Source organism: Pseudonaja textilis, chromosome 5 (assembly GCF_049901715.1).
Source record: "Pseudonaja textilis isolate UNSWEBS1 chromosome 5, rPseTex1.2, whole genome shotgun sequence".
Taxonomy (NCBI): domain Eukaryota; kingdom Metazoa; phylum Chordata; class Lepidosauria; order Squamata; family Elapidae; genus Pseudonaja; species Pseudonaja textilis.
Genome location: NC_141994.1, coordinates 65758945 through 65777282, shown reverse-complemented (window position 1 = coordinate 65777282; position 18338 = coordinate 65758945). Strand labels below are relative to the sequence as shown.

General features: G+C 44.5%; 1 protein-coding gene across 7 annotated transcripts in view; it reads left to right on the top strand.

Moving 5' to 3' along the window:
- The window catches only part of SLCO1A2 (solute carrier organic anion transporter family member 1A2), a 43626-nt gene that overhangs the window by 6900 nt on the left and 18388 nt on the right, over positions 1-18338 (top strand). For all 7 annotated transcript variants that reach the window (XR_015743927.1, XR_015743926.1, XR_015743925.1 and 4 more), the window contains 6 exons: positions 7409-7522; positions 11415-11556; positions 12564-12696; positions 13708-13817; positions 14896-15042; positions 18041-18139. Coding sequence is in view for 4 of the 7 variants with exons in the window: in XM_026710804.2 (XP_026566589.1) it covers positions 7409-7522; positions 11415-11556; positions 12564-12696; positions 13708-13817; positions 14896-15042; positions 18041-18139 (745 nt within the window). In the remaining 3 variants the exon portion in view is untranslated. The remainder of the gene's footprint in view (positions 1-7408; positions 7523-11414; positions 11557-12563; positions 12697-13707; positions 13818-14895; positions 15043-18040; positions 18140-18338) is intronic.

The window sequence follows — 18338 nt, the reverse complement described above, 5'->3', positions numbered from 1 at the left end:
ACAATATCACTCAAAAAAGTGACTTAAGAACTATCCTCACCTTTATGACTGTTGCAGCATCCCCATAGTTACATGTTCAAAATTTGGGCATTGGCAACCAGCAGATATAGTTATGACAGTTACATCAGAGGTGGGGGGACGAGCGGTCTGCCACCTCCAAGTGGTGTCCCCTGGATGCGCGAAGCCGTCAAACGCTGACCGTAACTGAGAGCAGACCCTCCGACGACAGGCCCACGCGACAGGCCGGCTGGAGTACTCAAATGCCGCATCAACATGATGGAAATGTCCACTACAAAACACACGTCCAATGCTACCGCGTTCGGGGGAACCGACGGGCGCAGGAGACCATTGGCCTGCGCCAAAAATCAACGAAATGGTCCACGCGGAAAGCACGGCCGTGTGAAAAACGCATAGCGGGGAACAGAGGACTGCCAGACGCTCAAGGTGGCCACCTGGGCGTGGATTCGCTGACTGGACGCTCGACCGAGATCGTCAGGGCCATGCGGGACAGGAAGCTGGACATCTGCTGCCTCCAGGAAACTCGCTGGAAGGGCAACAAGGCTACGACTATAGACGGCTACAAGATCATATACACCAGCTGTAAGGAAAACCGCGGCGGTGTAGCTGTGGTTGTCAGTCCAAGCTGGCAAAGTTCCGTCGCAGAAGTTAAGCGCCTCACAGAACGACTGATGATAATCGTCGTAGCGACCGAGAGGCAGCGCCTACACATCTTGTCCGCCTACGCCCCTCAGACCGGATGTCACGAGGAGGAGAAGGATACCTTCTGGGAACTGCTCGACATCCAACTCAGGCAGATCCCACACGAAGACGACATCATCATCTCGGGCGACCTGAATGGTCATGTAGGGCGGGACAAAAGCGGACACCAGTGCCACGGTGGGCACGGCACAGGCGATACGAATGAGAATGGCCAGAGGATCCTGGACTTTGCCGACTCCCATGATATGACCATCACGAATACCTGCTTCATTAGGCGAGAATCTCAACTCCTCACCTACCATAGCAGAAACGGGAGCCACCACACACAGATCGACTACATCATCGTCACGACGAAGAGCCGCTAAAAAGCGTGCTCAACGCCAAGGCATACCCGTGCAGAATCGAGCAGTCAGCACAGGCCGCTGATGGTGAAGATCAGGATCAGCAAGCCCAAGACCAGGATTGACAAAAGGAATGCAGACCAGCCACGAATCAAGTGGTGGAACCAGAAGAAGATGGCGGGACCCCTCATCAAACCGGAGCAGTTCCTGCAGATGGTCGACGGGCCACAGGAAGCGTGGTCCATGCTGAAGAGCACTGTTCACACTGCCGGCTGCCAACAGCTTGGTTGCACCAAGCCAGGACGGAGACGCATCGAACGAGATACATGGCTCTGGACACCGGAAGTACAAGATGCCGTACACCTGAAGAAACGGCTCTACAAGGCCTTTCTTCAGGACAAGACCAGCGAGAAGCTCTGCGAATACAAGGCGGCCAAAAAGGCAGCCAAGGAAGCAGTAGCGACAGCCAGAAGCTCCCACTACGATGACATCTACGAGAAGCTGAACACGCGAGAAGGCGAGAATGAGATCTACCGCCTAGCCAAAAGCAGACACAGGAAGACCCTGGACATTGACCAGTTTCATGGGATCAACGACGAAAGGGGAAATTTGATCGTCAACCCCAGAGACGCTGCGGAGAGGTGGCGGCAATACTTCGAGAAGATCTCCACCGAGGAGTTCCCACACCCACGAACCCCGCGCGGGTGACCCAGTTGAAGGCCCAGTCTCAGGCATTTATGCCAGCGAGGTCGCCGACGCCATCAAGGCCATGAAAAACGGTAAGGCAACAGGACCGGACGACATCCCTGCCGACTTCTGGAAAAAGGCACTACCGGGCTCGGCATTGTGGCTGTGTGAGCTGTTCAACAACATCGTCTCCACGGGAAAAGTGCCACACGACTGGTACCGCAGCACCACTGTTCCGATCTGGAAGGGAAAGGGCAGCCCAGCGGACTGCTCCAACTACAGACCGGTCAGGTTACTGTCACACACTGAAGATCTTTGAACGCGTCCTTGATAAGCGCATTCGGGACATCGTCGACATCAGCGTCAACCAGGCTGGATTCATCAAGAACTGCGGCATCACCGACGCCATCTTCGGTGTGCGGATGCTGATGGAGGCTCACAGAGAGAAGAAAATCCCGCTCCACACCGCCTTCCTAGACTTGGAAAAGGCCTTCGACCGAGTCCCGCACGATCTCATCTGGTACGCACTGCGAGACCACGGCGTGCCTGAGCTGCTCGTACAATGGGTCCAACTCCTATACAGATGTCACAAAAGCCGTGTAAAAGCGGCAGCTGGGATATCAGAGGAGTTTAATATTACCGTCGGCGTACACCAGGGCTCTGCTCTCTCACCACTGCTGTTCATTCTGGTGATGGACACAATTACACACGACCTGTACACGCCCGCCCCATGGACGCTGCTCTACGCCGATGATGTGTTCCTGGCCAACCTGTGCAAGGCTGAACTAGAGCACCGAGTCCAACAGTGGCACGACCGCCTCGAGCAGTTCGGGCTCCGGCTGAACCTAAAGAAGTCCGAATACCTGACCACTGACAATGAAATGACAGGCTCCATCCACGTGAACGGGCAGGAGCTACCGCGCGCCTCCACCTTCAAGTACCTGGGAACTACTCTTGGGGAAGAAGGCCTACTACAAACTGAGGTGGCAGCCAGGATCAATGCAGCGTGGGGCAAATGGAAGTCCGTCACGGGCGTCCTCTGTGACAAGAAGATGCCGATGCGCCTGAAGGCGAAAATCTATAACTCTGTGGTGCGCCCTGTGGCCATATACGGCGCAGAGTGCTGGCCGATGACCAAAGAAGTCGAAAGCAGACTCCAGATAATGGAGATGCGAATGCTCCGATGGTCGGTAGGCCTCACCCTACTCGATCGCGTCAGGAACGAAGAAGTGCGTAGACGGTTCAACGTCGTGCCCATCCCCACGGTCATGAGGCAGTCCCGGCTACGATGGTTCGGCCACGTGAGCCGCGCCAAGGAAGAATCCATCATCAAATCTGTAATGAAGGTGACTGTCGGAGGAGCGAGACCGCGTGGTAGACCTAAACAACGCTGGATGGACACGATCAAGGCCGATCTAGAGATCGCGAAGGCAGACCCGACACACGTGGCAGACAGAGAGGTGTGGAAGCAGTACTCAAGGACATTAGCGGACCTCGCCCGAGCGCGAGACAAACGCTGAAGAAAAAGAAGAAGAAGAAGAGTTACATCAGAGGTGCTATTCAGCAGATTCTCACCAGTTCTGGAGAATCCGTAGTGGAAATTTTGAGTAGTTTGGAGAACCGGCGCTAACCTTCCCCCAGGAGTGGCGTGGGAATGGAGATTTTATCCTTCCTCTGCCATGCCCACCAAGCCACGCCACCCACACCAAGCCACCCCCACAGAACTAATAGTAAAAATATTTGAATCTCACCACTGAGTTACATTGTCCAGGGGTCATGTGATAGCCATTTGCGACCTTCGCAGCTGGCTTCAGACAAGCCAATGGGGGGAAGCTAGACTTGCTTAACAACCGTGTGGGTCAGTTAAGAGTTACAGCGATTCTGTTAACAATTGTGGCAAAAAAAAAAAAAACAACCCATTGCAGAATTGGGCACAACTCACTTTAGTAATCGCTTTGCTTAGCATTGGAAGTCTTGGTCCCAACTGAGGTCAAAAGTTGAGGGCTACCTGTAAGCTGCTTGGGATCACTCCAATCCCCAACATTTGGAAAGTTTTCTTCTAGGCCTGGGGGGTGTCAGGGCCCAGGGGCCAGATCTGTGCACGGAGAGCTTAGATCTGGCCCGCAGGGCTGCCCTGGAAACAGTGAAGGACCGGCCCGCAGAGCCTCTGCCAGCAAAAACGGATCTTGGGAGGGCTGCATGGGGCCCACCCCGATCTCTGTTGTCACTGGCCGAGGGCCGCAGGAGGCTGTCGTGGCCAAAAACAGAGCTTGGGAGCCTGTTTTCACTGCCAGAGGGCTCAGGCCACCACAGGTGCTTCCGACATGAGTGACCTCAAGCTGGCTATGCCCACTCCAACTCCCCAAGGTCAAACATAACCCTGATGCGGCCTCAACGAGTTTGACATCCCTGTTCTAGGCTGTATTTTTCATTTCACGATCTAGTTTACAGACATGGGATTTCAACCTATTGCCCTATCCTCCTATTAGCCAGGCTTCACATTCTATAGATACAGGTAGTCCTTGACTTATAACAGTTTGTTAAATAACCATTCGAAGTTTCAACGGCACAGAAAAAGTGACTTGTGGCCGTTTTCCACAGTTACGACTGTTGCAGCATTCCCATGATCCTGTGGTCGAAATTCAGGTGCTTGGCGACTGACTCATACTTATGACAGTTGCAGTCCGTTGTGGGGGGTCATGTTGTCGCCTTTTCTGATCTTCTGACAAGTCAATGGGGAAGTCCGGTTCGCTTAACAACTATGTTACTAACTTAAGAACCGCAGTGACTCACGTAAAAACTGAGGTGAAAAAGATAGCAAAATGGGGCAAAACTCACTTAACTGTCTGAGGTAGCAACAGAAATTTGGGGCTCAGTTGTGGTTTAAATTGAGGACTACCAATATAAGAAATTGGAGAAGAATGATTGCAGGATGTGCTCATCTTCACCAAGTCTAGCTTCCTAACTCTATACTGCCTCCGTTCCTTCACACAAGATTAGAAAATGCTTCTCTTCCTCAAGGTTGGACTGGATTTTAGGGCACATAGCAAGGTCATGTGTGAACTCCCACAATTTCTCTTGGTCAAAGCCAGGGGTGGGATTCTACGGATTTGGTCCGGTTCTATAGAACCAGTAGCTCCAAAGAGCAGCTGACACCGAACCGGTTTGCTCAGAAATATTCTTTTCTTTGGTTGGGCCTACCCACCCGCTATCCTTTATTCCCGGCACAGCTGATTGTCACACGTCAGCAGGAGATGGTTATTGCTCACAGGAGAAGTTTTATAAGTATTGCACATGCAGTATGCGTTTGGTACGCACACTCATGAAGCACGCACTCACCAAACCGGTTGTTGTGCCAGTAGGATCCCACCCTTGGTCAAAGCCTTGTGCTTCAGCATTGAGTCTTTCTCTGCGTGGTGTTGTTTTCTTTGTACAAAGGAAATTCCTTTCTGTAGAATTGTCTGAGGACCTTTCATCATCCAGAGAGGTAGTGATAACTTTTTACCTCTTCCTATATGGAATAAGGGCCAATGGATGGATGGCGAAACCAGGAGAGCTGAAAATGGCTGGTAGACTCTCTGTATCACACCGGAGTATCTAATTTCCTTTAGAATACAGATTATTCTAAGAAGTAGTACAAGATTGGAAGATGTGGGAGAGAACTGGCCCATAGAATCAACCAGAGTCAGACATGACTGAATGGGTAACATCATCATCAGATTATAGATCATAGAATAATAGGGTTGGAAGAGACCTTGGAGGTCTTCTAGTCCAACCACTCTATACCATTCCAGACAAATGGCTGTCCAGTCTCTTCTTGAAAACCTCCACTGATAGGGCACCCACAGCTTCTGAAGGAAAATCATTTCCCTGATTAATTGTTCTCCCCCTCAGAAAATTTCTCCTTAGTTCTATGTTGGATCTCTCTTTAACAAACTTTTGTCAAATTACTTCTTGTCCTGTGTTTCTTAGGTGCTTTCTGGTTTAGGGTAACACATATGTAATGTCTAGAACTGCTAAGTTGTATAGTCAGAGCTTTTCAGCTGAGAATGTGTTTTATGGAACACATTGGTGTAGCCTGTAGCAATAGCACTTAGACTGTCTGGTTTGGTTCTGCAACCCAACAGGATAGACACAGACTTCAGAGAGTAATGACAAATTCCTTGTGTGTCCAATCACACTTGGCCAATAAAGAATTCTATTCTATTCTGTTCTGTTCTATTCTACTTATATACTACTTCATCATGCTTTACAGTACTCTCTAAGGCTGTGATGGCTAACCTTTTAATTGTTGCATGCCGAAAGTGCACGCAACCATTCGTACCTGCACCCACAATGCTATGCATACATCCCCCCACCCCCGTGCAAGTGTGCAAGACCCCCTGTGCACACTGCCCCCGCGTACACCATGTGCCACTGCGCATACGCATGCGTCTCCCATGTACATCCTGCTTACCACTCATGCACGGCAGATGCCCTACAATCTGCTGGCTGGCAGGAGGTGCGCACATGCGCAGTGGATCTTTTCCAGGTGTTGGCTTGTGTGCCAGCAGAAATGGCTCTCCATGCCCCTTCTGGCACATGTGCCATAGGTTCGCCATCACGGCTCTAAGAGGTCTACAGAGTTAGCATATTCATCAGCAGGAGCACTTAACCCTGTCAAGTAGAGTATGGGCAATTGAATGGAGCTAGCAGAGTGTTTTACTGGCCGGATGCCCTTCCTGTCACCAATGCTGAGTTTTGTTCAGCAGATGTATTCTCAGAGAGCCCAGAGAGAGAAATATTTGCCTCTAACCTAGGATCGAATTTGCAACCTACTGATTTTGTGAGGCGCGAGCTCCGCTTCTAGGCCACTGCACCATTCCCACAGAGTCAGCATATTGCCCCCCATGCCCCCCAAATCTGAGTCCTTATTTTACTGACCTTGGAAGAATGGGAGGTTTAGTCAACCTTGAGCCAGTGAGGATCGAACTCCTGGCAGTGAGTTGAATTAGCCTGCAATACTGCATTCTGACCACTGCGCCAACATGGGAAAAGGATGCATTCAATTAAACATGCACTGATTTGTATTTTGGTACTTATCTGATGCTTCTGCATGCTATTTCATTTCATGTTATTTCTTCTCACTCTTTTATCTTTCATTCCATTTTTATCTTCCCCTATTTTATCTCATCTTATTTCACTTTACCTTATTTTATAGTATTTTATTGCCACTGACAGCTACTGCTTTTTGATATGATCAATTGCCTAATCAATAAAGCTATACTGTACTACATTGGAGTAGGAAAAAAATGTTGCATACCTTAGGAATTGTATCTAAGGTTGACGTTTGGTTTCCAAGGATCTAAAACTCAATAAATAAAATATCTATCCCTGTTTGTATTTGGAATGCTTGCATTTAAATCAACAGTCTCTCCATATTTCAAACTTTTCACAGGGGCTTAAGATCTAGTTCTAACTCTATTCTGATACTTAGACTCAACAGTTTCAGTAGAAACCTCCTGTACAAAACTGAAAATTTAATCTCTGGGTCTTAACGCTTCCATTTGAGACTAGTGGTATCTTCAGCTTAGCTCTCCCAGATATCTACACCTCTCTCCTAGTTTTGAAAGTTTGTTTCATTATGTCATCCATGTTTGTTTCTCTCTCTCTTCTTTAAGACGGTCAGCAAGACCGAGGCAAATAACTGCAAAGAGGACATCCCATCTGATCTGAAAAGTGACATGAAGGGCTCTAAGAAGTTAACGCCTGCTTGTTCCCTGTCCAAATTGAAGGTATCAGCATCTTATTATTCCCGATATAGTGGAGCCTTGGGTCATGAGTGTAATCCATTCCAGGATTTCAGCCATAACCCGATTTGGTCGTGACTAAAAGCACAACCGTCTGCACATACGTGGGCAAAGAAACACCCCCCAAAATAGAGCCAAAGGGCAAACTGGCACAGAAAGAGAATCTTTCCACGCCGTTTTTGTTCACTACCCGATTTTGGAATCATGGCCTGAATCATGGCCTGATTCAAAAATCAGTCAGATTTTTTGTTCGCCACCCGATTTGGTTGCGAGCAAGAGCGTTCATGACCCAAAGGTTCCACTGTATATATAAAACTCATTTCATATAAGGTATATGCTTGCATATAGATTGCTTGGGAAAATCCATTTGGCAACAAATGTTATTCTATTTCTGGGGTGTCAAACTCAATTTCATTGAGGGTCGCATCAAGGTTGTATTTGACCTCAGGTTTGTGTGTGTGTGTGTGTGTGTGTGTGTGTGTGTGTGTGGCATGGGTAGGCATAGCCAGCATGAAATCACCTGTGTTGGGGAGTGCCTGTGGTGGCCCAAGCATGCTGCCAGTAAAAACAGGCTCCCGAGCTCCATTTTCTGCTGCGACGGCCTCCTGCAACCCTCTGCCAACCCAAAGGTTCCACTGTATATATAAAACTCATTTCATTTACGGTATATGCTTGCATATAGAGTCCAGAAGGATCACAGTGGCCTCCCAAGTCCCATTTTTCTGGCAAAGGTACGGTGGGACAGTCCTTTGCTGTTTGCAGGGCAGCCCCACGGGCCAGATCTAAGCACCCGGTGGACCAGATCCAGCCCCTGGGCCTTGAGTTTGACACACCTGGTTTAAATAATTTGTGATTCAGAGTAGTTCATGCCTTTGTTTATATGGGCAGCAAGTGAAGAAATAATATGGTTTACTAGTTTAGGCATCCCATGTAAGGTAAATAGCATAATGGTGGACTATTACTCTACGTTTAGGTTTGATACTTAGACCAAACCCAGATGTAAAGTTGGAAGAGAGTGTTTCATACAGTCTGTTGGGTCTAATCTGTTGCTTCTCCCAAATTCTTTTATCACCAGTTGTAATTGTGCCAATTGGATAAAAAGTGAAGGGTTGAAAAAGGCAGTTGACCTCTTTGCTTTATCCATTATATAAGCACAGGGTTTGTGTACTAACAAGTTTTTGCTGGTGCCAATGGACTTTAAACTGGACCTTTACTCTGGAAACTATGTTAATATATACCTGAATTAAGCAGGCAACTGAGGAATTCTGAGAATTGAAGTCCACACATCTTAATGTTGGTGAGGTTGAGAAATACTAATCTAGATCTATATGACAAAGAGGAGATTCCAACCTTAGAGTAGAAAATTCCACTATTGAAATGCTTCGTGTAATTGCAGACTGCAGAGTTTTAATCAGATTTTTTTCTTCTTCTTGCTCAGGTCTTATCTGAGATTGACTTTAGGAAGCTGTGTGTATAAAAGCTGAGTTGACATGGAATAGGAATGCTTTTTAGAAAAACAAAAACAAAACCAGGCTGTTTTGTAAAATAATAACACAGCGAAGAAACAGATTTTAGGAATAAACTGTCGTGGATTGTGCTGAGTTTATAGTTTCCTGGCCTACAAATAACACACACACACACACACACACACACACACACACACACACACGATTCTATACATGTCCATTCAGGACTGTGTTAGATTGATGTTAGTGGGAGTCTTTCAGAAAAAAAAAAAACATTGGGAGAATATGATTATCCAAGATGCAGTACAAAATGTATTATTCATTTATTTCAATATATATGTTGCCCATTTTCCCAAGGCCACTCTGGATGGTAAATATGGTTAAAAGCATCAATATAACAAATACAAAGAGAAAGAGAGAAGCATAACAAAAGCAAAAAACATGAGAACAAAAGGGCAAACAAGGCTATCTCATTGACGATAAATGAATAATACTTTGTAGGCTTAACTAACCTCCCGATTCCTTGCCTGGAAGAATCTGAACATCTGTTAAAATATATACGAGGGTTGGTTTTATGCCAAAAGTCCTACATGAGACATTAAATTGACACTTTCAGATTTGCAAGGTTCATTTAATGTAGTCTTACAATAAAGCAGAATTAGTTCATCTGGTCCTATTTCCTGCCTGGTCTACCTGGTGAGGATGATATCAAGTGTGATCTTGCAAGTGTGGAAGTACAATTCACCCACCACTTCCTTTACAGCCTGAGAAACCAAGGAAGGTGTCTTTGGGACCTCTTGTCCTGCACCACTATCCAGGTGCAAGCTGTGATGTCTCTTATCTAACCTTTCCCTAGGCAGCATCTCTTTGCGGGGTCTCCCAAGGTCTTTCCCACAGAACAGGGAGAATGTGCAATGTGAAAGAGAAGTTCAGGGAGTGGAAATCTTTGCATATGTGTCTACGGCAACAAAATGTAATTTCTTCTGACTCAATTTTTTTGCCTATCCAAAAAGTTCATTTTCAAAATTGTTAAGAATTTTAGCGTGCTATAACTCTCAAGGAAGAATAACTATACTAGTCTCCCTTTATTTTTTTTGTCGGTAAATTAGAATTTAACACAAAAATAGTTTGTTGCGGAAGCGACTGCCTGCGAACACTCCTGGATTGAGGCTGAAAGGCAAAAGCAGAGGCAGTATCCTCTGTCCCATATTTGGGTAGACCAGGTTGCCCTAATAGACCGGTCTCACCAGAAAAAAACATTCTCAGGGAAGAAGAAATAAAATGCCCTACACATTTTGCAGATGGTTTCCATAGTCTACAAACAGAACAAAGGAGATTAAAGCTAAACTGTCTTAAATTACTCTGGCCTTTTAAAAGCTAACCATTTCGGACTGAATCTGATACCTTTGTGACTCCCTTTGCAACCGATAGGCCAGGCGTGTTCTTACAGTTACATAAGGGATCAGAAGCACCACTTGGAAAAGCCAGAAAAAGGGAGCAATTGCATACATAATACTTGTCAATAAAGGAATCTATCTGGGCCATTGTAGAGGGGAAAAGACATCAATTGTCAATACACACGCGTGCAAATACTAGAAACATTCTTAAGCCATGGTTTGTCTCCTGAATACATCCTGCCCAGCCAACTTCACACAATACTGTTAACCATAAATACCAGCATTAGTTGGTGTGCCTTGTCTAAATAGGAGCTGAGCTTAAAAACTAGATAAATATATCTTTTTTATGCATAAGCAAGCAAGAAGAAGCATCTTACTCAAATCATACAGCTGGAAGTCCCACTATCTCACTATTAAACCTGTATACTATATATTCTTTTATATTGATGCTTAAATTTAGAGTGAGAGGTTATTTTGTTATATAATTCTAATGTTATTTTGATTGTCTAATTGGTCCATTTTATATGTTGTTTTTTTTGAGGGGGGTTGTTTAATTTAGAATAAGAGGCTATTTTTATTATGTATTTGCACTGTTAATTTTTTTCCTTTTTTCTCCCTTTTCACTGCCTTTCTCCCTATTTTTATTTTTATTTTCCTGTTAGTTTGTATTTTATCTGTCCTTGAAACTTTATAAAGTAGATTTTTTTTAAAAAAAAAGTGACAGGGAGAGAGAGGGAGAAGGAGGGAGAAAGATAGAGAGAGGGAGAGGGAGAGAGAGGGAGGGAGAGGTGGAGAGAGGGAGAGAAAGGGAGAGGGAAGGAGGGGGAGAGGGGGAGAGGGAAGGAGAGGGGGAGGACGACGGTGAGGGAGGGTGGGAGAGAGAGAGAGAGTGAGGGAGATTGTTCCCAGCCCAAATCCATTGAGTGGGAAACATCCTGGTCTCAATCCCACACTTTACGTGCCAGTGAATTTGATGTGATTAATTCCCTGTTGATTTTCCTCATTTCCTTCTAGGTATTTTTAATATTGTTATATTTAGCCTATCTGACCAAGACTATGAGTGGGGCGTACATAAACAGCATGCTGACTCAGATTGAAAGGCGTTTCAACATCCCTGCCTATCTGGTTGGAGTTATCAATGGAGCCTTCGAAATGGGTAGGCACAGGTTTGCAATAAAGGGCAAGGAATTGTGCAGCAACTATCCAAACAAAGTCAGAGATGCTGACAGAAACAGGTAGTTTTATATAAATAAATATATTTATAGTTTATATTAACATCAGACAAGACAGGCAGGAACACAGAGTGCACAGAAGAAAAAGGCGGGAAAAAAGGAAACACAGCAACCAATCATAGGGTAGATTGCCCCAGGTACGAGCCAGGCGCTCTCCAACCAATCAACTCCAACCGTGTGTTCTGTCCCATTGTGCAATTTTACTGTTCCAGCTAATAAATTTAATATCCTAACAAATAAGCACATTTATTTAAATTTTACGTGTATTTAATGTGGTTATACCAAACATCAGCATGATAAAGCATATTCTAATCTAAGATGATTAGACAGGAAGAATGAAAACTTAGGAATGAAGAAATAGAGTAGAGTAGAGTAGAATAGATTAGAATAGAATGGAACGGAACGGAACGGAACAGAACAGAACAGAACAGAATAGAATAGTTGGAAGGGACTTTGGAGGTCTTCTAGCCCAACCCCCTGCTCCGGCAGGAAACCCTACACCATTTCAGATAAATGGTTATCCAATCTCTTCTTAAAAGCTTCCAGTATTGGAGCATCCACAATTTCTGAAGGCAAGCTGTTCCACTGATTAATTGTTCTCACTGTCAGGAAATTTCTTCTTAGTTCTAAGTTGCTTCTCTCCTTGATTGGTTTCCACCCATTCCTTCTTGTCCTGCCTTCTGGTGCTCTGGAGAATAGATTGACTCCCCCTTCTTTGGGGCAGTCTCTGAGATACTGAAAACTGCTATCATGTCACCCCTAATTCTTATCTTCACTAGACTAGCCATGCCAAGTTTCTACAACCGTTCTTCATATGTTTTAGCCTCCAGTCCCCTAATCATCTTTGTTGCTCTTCTCTGCACTCTTTCTAGAGTCTCAACCTCTTTTTTTTTACAAATCTATTTGTACCTAGCCTAGTTTATTTCTACAGGTGACCTGCTGGTGATCATCTTTGTGAGTTACTTGGGATCAAAACTTCACAGGCCACGCATGATTGGGCTTGGATGTGCAACCATGGGTTTGGGATGTGTTTTGATAGCACTGCCTCATTTTCTAATGGGGAGGTAAGTTCCTGATCTTATCTAATTCTCACATGGGTAGGTCCTCAACTTACAACCACAGTTGGAACCAAAATTTCTATTGCTGACCCAGTGGGTGTTTAAGGGACCCATGAATGATTTTATGAGCTTTTTTTTTTGTTATGGTTGATAAGTGAATCCCTGCCATTGTTAAGTGAATCACACAGTCGTTAAGTAAAACCAACTTGCCCCATTGACTTGGTTGGGTAGGTCACATGACCCTGGGATGCTGCAAATATGCTGCAAATACAATGCGACAATGACAAAACGTGAGTGGTGCTGTCACAACACCAAATGTAGCCTTTCATACTTGCATATTATTATATTTACCTATATAGCTATATTTAGCAGTAGATGTCAGGTGCATGTATGTCCTCTGTGTGGTTTGTGTCATGTCATTGTAATGCATTGTTTCTCATCTTCCCCACCCCTTCTCCCGCATCGCCAAAACTGATGACCCTCATTCATTCTTGTTCTGGGTTGCTAATTCTGTAAATATTCTAAATATTCCTTTGGAGGAATGAATGACTCAGTACATAGTTCACATGAGGTAGGATCAGAAAGTCAAATATATCCAAGTAGTAAGTATATTTCTTTTTATAGACTGATACACATCCCCCTAAAGGTATCCAATGGAAGTCATGATGATATAACTCATTAACTCACTTTGTGCAAAAGATGCAAAATAATATACGTTGAGTACTTCGTATTTGTTCTCTGTGGTCAACTGTGCTCCCTTTAAAAAAAATGTTAGTCTCCTGCAGGACCGCTGCTAAATCAAGGGATTTTGTCTATGGTTCTGCTAAATAGATGAATGAATAGATTATTTTGTCCTCGTGCTAGAGAGCAACAATAGCACAATAGTTACATGTTGTGGTGTGACATAGATGATACCCTGAATTTCTCTACTAAAGCTTGCCCATGTACTCCCCCTACCCACATGGAAAGAACAAACATACCCTAGTGCTATTTTATGCAGTTTATTTTGATTCACAGGTACCAGTATGAAAACACAGCTTCCACTTCTGAAAATATTTCTTCGAGTATGGCTGTTTGCCTTGCAAATCAAAGTGACAGGTTCAAATCTACCCTGTTACCTTCAGAAGGTAAAGTTCTCCTTTTGGTCCATTTAGCTTCCTCTAAATGTTACTTCCCTGTCTCAGTGGTAGAAGGTAATCGGAATAACTAAAGCCCAAACAAGCCCATTTGACTGTTAATTAACATTGGTCCAGTTGACAGTTTGACAGATGTTATTATTAGGTTTCCTAGGTCTTCTGTGACATCATAGCAAGTCAGCCAAAAGCTGTAGGAGAAGTAGAGACAGACCCTGGGGAAAGAGTCAAGAGAGGGTTCAGCCTAAAATCATGACGTGTCCACAAATGCTCCAAATCCAGCCCCTCTTGAATTCTGTTAACTCTAGTGCCATTTTAGTGCTGACCGCCAGTTGATTAAATTCTTGTGTATAAACTTGATCAATAAAGTTTCTTAACTGGAACTTAGCGTATGGTCCTCATTCTATGGGCCTGACAATAGCAACCAGAAAGGTCATTCATGCCATTATAACAAAGAAGCCAATAGAAGTCAGGTGACAGGTAGTCCTCAACTTATGACCACAATGGAGCCCAATATTTCTGTTGCTAAGTGACACATATGTTAAGTAAATTTTGCCCTGTTTTGTGGCTTTTCTTGTCACTGTTGTAAAGTGAATCACTGCAGCTGTTAAGTTAGTAACACGGTTTTTAAATGAATCTGGCTTCCCCTTTGATTTTGCTTGTCAGAAAGTCACAAAAGGTAATCCCGTGACCTCGGGATACTGAAACCGTCGTAGATGTGAATCAGTTGCCAAGCATCTGAATTTTGAGCATGGGGGTGCCACAACAGTCATAAATGTGAAAAATGATCATAAGTCACTTTTTCCATTGCTATTGAAATTTTGAACAGCTGCCAAACAAACTGTTGTAAGTCGAGGAGTATCTATATTCCCTTGTCGAATGAACAAGGAAAGTACAATATGCTGTGTAAACAATTGTGCTTGGTCATTCACACATAATTTTTGTCGTTGATTTACATCCATTTCCTTACTGATCAATGAAAATCATCAACAGTTTTGAACATCTGTGTCTATGAACATCCCCCTCATACATTTTTTGGGTTATTGTTTCTGCTTATTATTGCCCTTTTTAGAATGTGAGGAACAAGAAGGATCTTTGATGTGGATATCTGTGCTAATAGGAAACATCGTACGAGGAATAGGTGAAACTCCCATCACACCTTTAGGCATCTCCTATGTAGAGGATTTTGCAAGAGCAGAAAATTCTCCATTCTACATAGGTAAGCCTGCAAATTTTATGTCATATTTTATAAAACACTTTTTAAAAAGGCTTTTATAACCAAAGAGGAAGAAATTTGTAGCACTGAATGTACTACAGGATACAGGATCCTGGGATTTTTCACTTTAGCTTCAACTGAAGTAACACATTTCCAGTGCAATCACAGTGCTCACAAGAAAATGAAATTTATTTGTACAGCTAGTTCTTGAGTTATGATGGCAGTTGGAACTGGAATTTCCATTGTTTAGCAATGCAGTCATAAAGCGTGATGTCTTAGCGACAACAACCCTGGTGATCCTTATTGCTGTTTTTAAGGAATAATTGTGGGTCATTAAGCAAGACCTCATGTGATTCTGAATCTGACTTCCTGCCACTCCCAATAAGCGAAGTCAATGGGGAAGCTGGAACGAAATCATAAGTCCCAGTCATGGCAACATTTTCCTTAGGTGGCTCATAAGTAGGGGTGATGGTGGATGAGTGCTATAGAGCAGTGGTCCCCAACCTTTTTTGTGCCGTGGCCCGGTACTGGCATCACAAAATCATCCGCGGCCCGGTACCGGCATCAGCACGCATGGCAAGGCGAGCTGAGCAACCGGCCAGCCAGCCGTCCTTCTCCCTGCCACCTTCAACTCCTCCTTTGTACCTGTGTCAATGGGCTTCGCGACGGCTTCGGGACGGTCGCTCGGCTTGCCTTGCCATGCGTGCTGAAAGAATCCTCGTGCCTTAGTTTTGTTCAAAGCCGCCCCCCCTCAATGAAACTAAGGCGCGAGGATTCTTTCAGCACCCAAATGCTGCTTTCTACCCGGAAAAGCTCACCGGAAGCACTTTTTCATCAAAACAAGATGGCGGCACCCAGCAAACCGGCGGCCCAGTAGAAATTGTTCCACGGACTGGTACTGGTCCAGGGACCGGTGGTTGAGGACCCCTGCTATAGAGTACAGATGGGTGGGAGTTGTTGCTGTGGCATGCATGAGTATGGGTGGTTGCATGGGTAAGTGCTGTGATCCAGCACAAGACTGGACAGGTGGGAGGGTATTATGACATGGCAGAAATATGGCACGGTGGGCAGATAGCCAACTGCCGGGTGCCACAGTTGCCCAGCTGTTCAGGACCTCCTTGGGAGGAAAAAATGGTGGGAAGAGTGATTTCCTGAGGTAAATTGTGACTTCCTGATGGCTTCCCTATTGATTCTGCTTGTGGGAAGCTGGCAGGGAAGGTCACAAAGAGTGGTCACAAATATCATGACTCCAGGATACCACAACTGTCATTAAGTGTGAGCTGATTGCCAAGCAACCGGAACAATATCATGCCACCATGAGGATGCTGTAATGGCCATGACTTCAAGTACCAGTCATAAGTCCGTTTTTTCAGCGCTGCCATGATTTTATCCAGGCCTTGACTTACAGCTACATAAATTGAGCCCTAAATTTATGTTGCTAAGGGAGAAATTTGTTAAGTGAGTTTTGCCCCAATTTATGACTTTCCTTGCCATATTCGTTAAGTGAATCACAGCAGTTATTAAATTGTTAAGCGAATCTGGCTTCCCCGTTGACTTTCCTTGTCAGAAGGTTGCAAAGGACAACCACAGGACCTCAGGACACCGCAGCCATCATAGAGGTGAACCAGTTGTCAAGCTTCCGAATGTAAATTATGTAACCATGGGGATGCTGCAACGGTCACAAGTGTGAAAAATGGACATAAGTCACTTTTTTCAGTGCCATCGTAACTTTGAATGGTCACTAACTTTGAACTGTTGTAAGTCGAGGACTACCTGTACAGTCACTAAATGAATGGACATAACTCAAGGACTACCTGCAAGTATATTAATATATTTCCAGAATCCAGTAATTTATATATAATCTGGTCAGCCAGTAACCTAATTAAATACCTACTGTTCCTCTGAGTAGCACACAAATACCTGAGTGTCTGTAGCAAAGTCTGCATAAAAATTGTCTGCCCTCCCTGGCAGTCTCTCTCGTAAGGGGAGAATATACAATGACCTATAAACTCTGTATAACTCACAGTACAATAAAACATGTGAGATATCTTCAACTTCTCCTTTACCACGTATGCACACCTGTTCTGCTATTGGTGTTTTCTTATGCCTGCCCTGAAGGAGTGCTGATGGGAGAATATTAAATCTGGCTCTGAAGAATGTTATTCTTGGTTTTGGGAAGATCAGATCATTTAGATATCTTGCTGATTTCCACACTCCCTGTTTGATTCTGTCCCTGCTGTGGCAAGCCAACCTATTTAGTTCTTCTTGGAACACCATGTCCTTCATTCTATTGATTATTACTTGCTTTTCTTGGTCAAAGCCTAGGGACATTAAGAATGCTGGTAAGAGCCCGTAGGATCCCAGTTTGTGGTCTATTGCCCGTTTTCACGGGGAGGGGTAGTTATTAGTCAGTACTAGTTGATGTCTATTGCTGGTCTAAGACCGTAATAAAGTTATTCTGTCTGTAGCAATTCTCAGTCATCCACATTCTGAAAAAGCACCTTTTGGATGACGAGGACTTAGATGACTGAGAATCTCTACAGACTTTTAGCTATGCAATTTGGGATGAACACCCTTTGAATGGTGTGGAAGTAGAAATGGATTTCCAGAGGGGGAAAAAAAATTGCAGACTACAGGAACCAGGAGCACAACTCAGGTGACCCTGAAGACACAGATAAACCTCCAAATGGCCTCAGTGACCCTCTAAAAAGGTGCAAATGACCAGCTGTCTGCAAGGAATAGAAATCCTTCCATTCCCCACCCTCCAGTCTGAGCTGAAGAAGCTTCTTAGATGAGAAGCAAAATGTCTTCGAAGAAAAAACAAGAAAGTCCAGTTGCCTTCTGAAAAAAAGCACCTTTGGGACAATTACCTGAGTGGCTGTGGAATATAGATGCTTCGTTAGAAGGCGGAAAAGTGTGTTCTGACATTGCAATGCCAGCTCATCTGTTTATGTACATGTATGCAATGTTTAACATGTTTGAATCTTTTCCACTCCTTTAGGCTGTCTACAAATAGCAACTGTCTTGGGTCCTTTATTCGGTTTAATGATTGGCTCTTATTGTGCTCAGTTGTACGTGGATATTGGATTCATAAACCTGGGTAAGACAATTGGTTACAGACAAAATCTATAACCATTAATCACTAGAAAAATGGATTCCATGCATGTCTTTCTGAATTTTCTAACTTTGGAGTGTTAGTGTCTAATGCCAGTTGTTAACAGTGACTATTTTAACTTCGCTTTGCCATGAATGGAAACGTAGTGGCCTGATAATTAAGGTCAACATGTCATCATGGATCC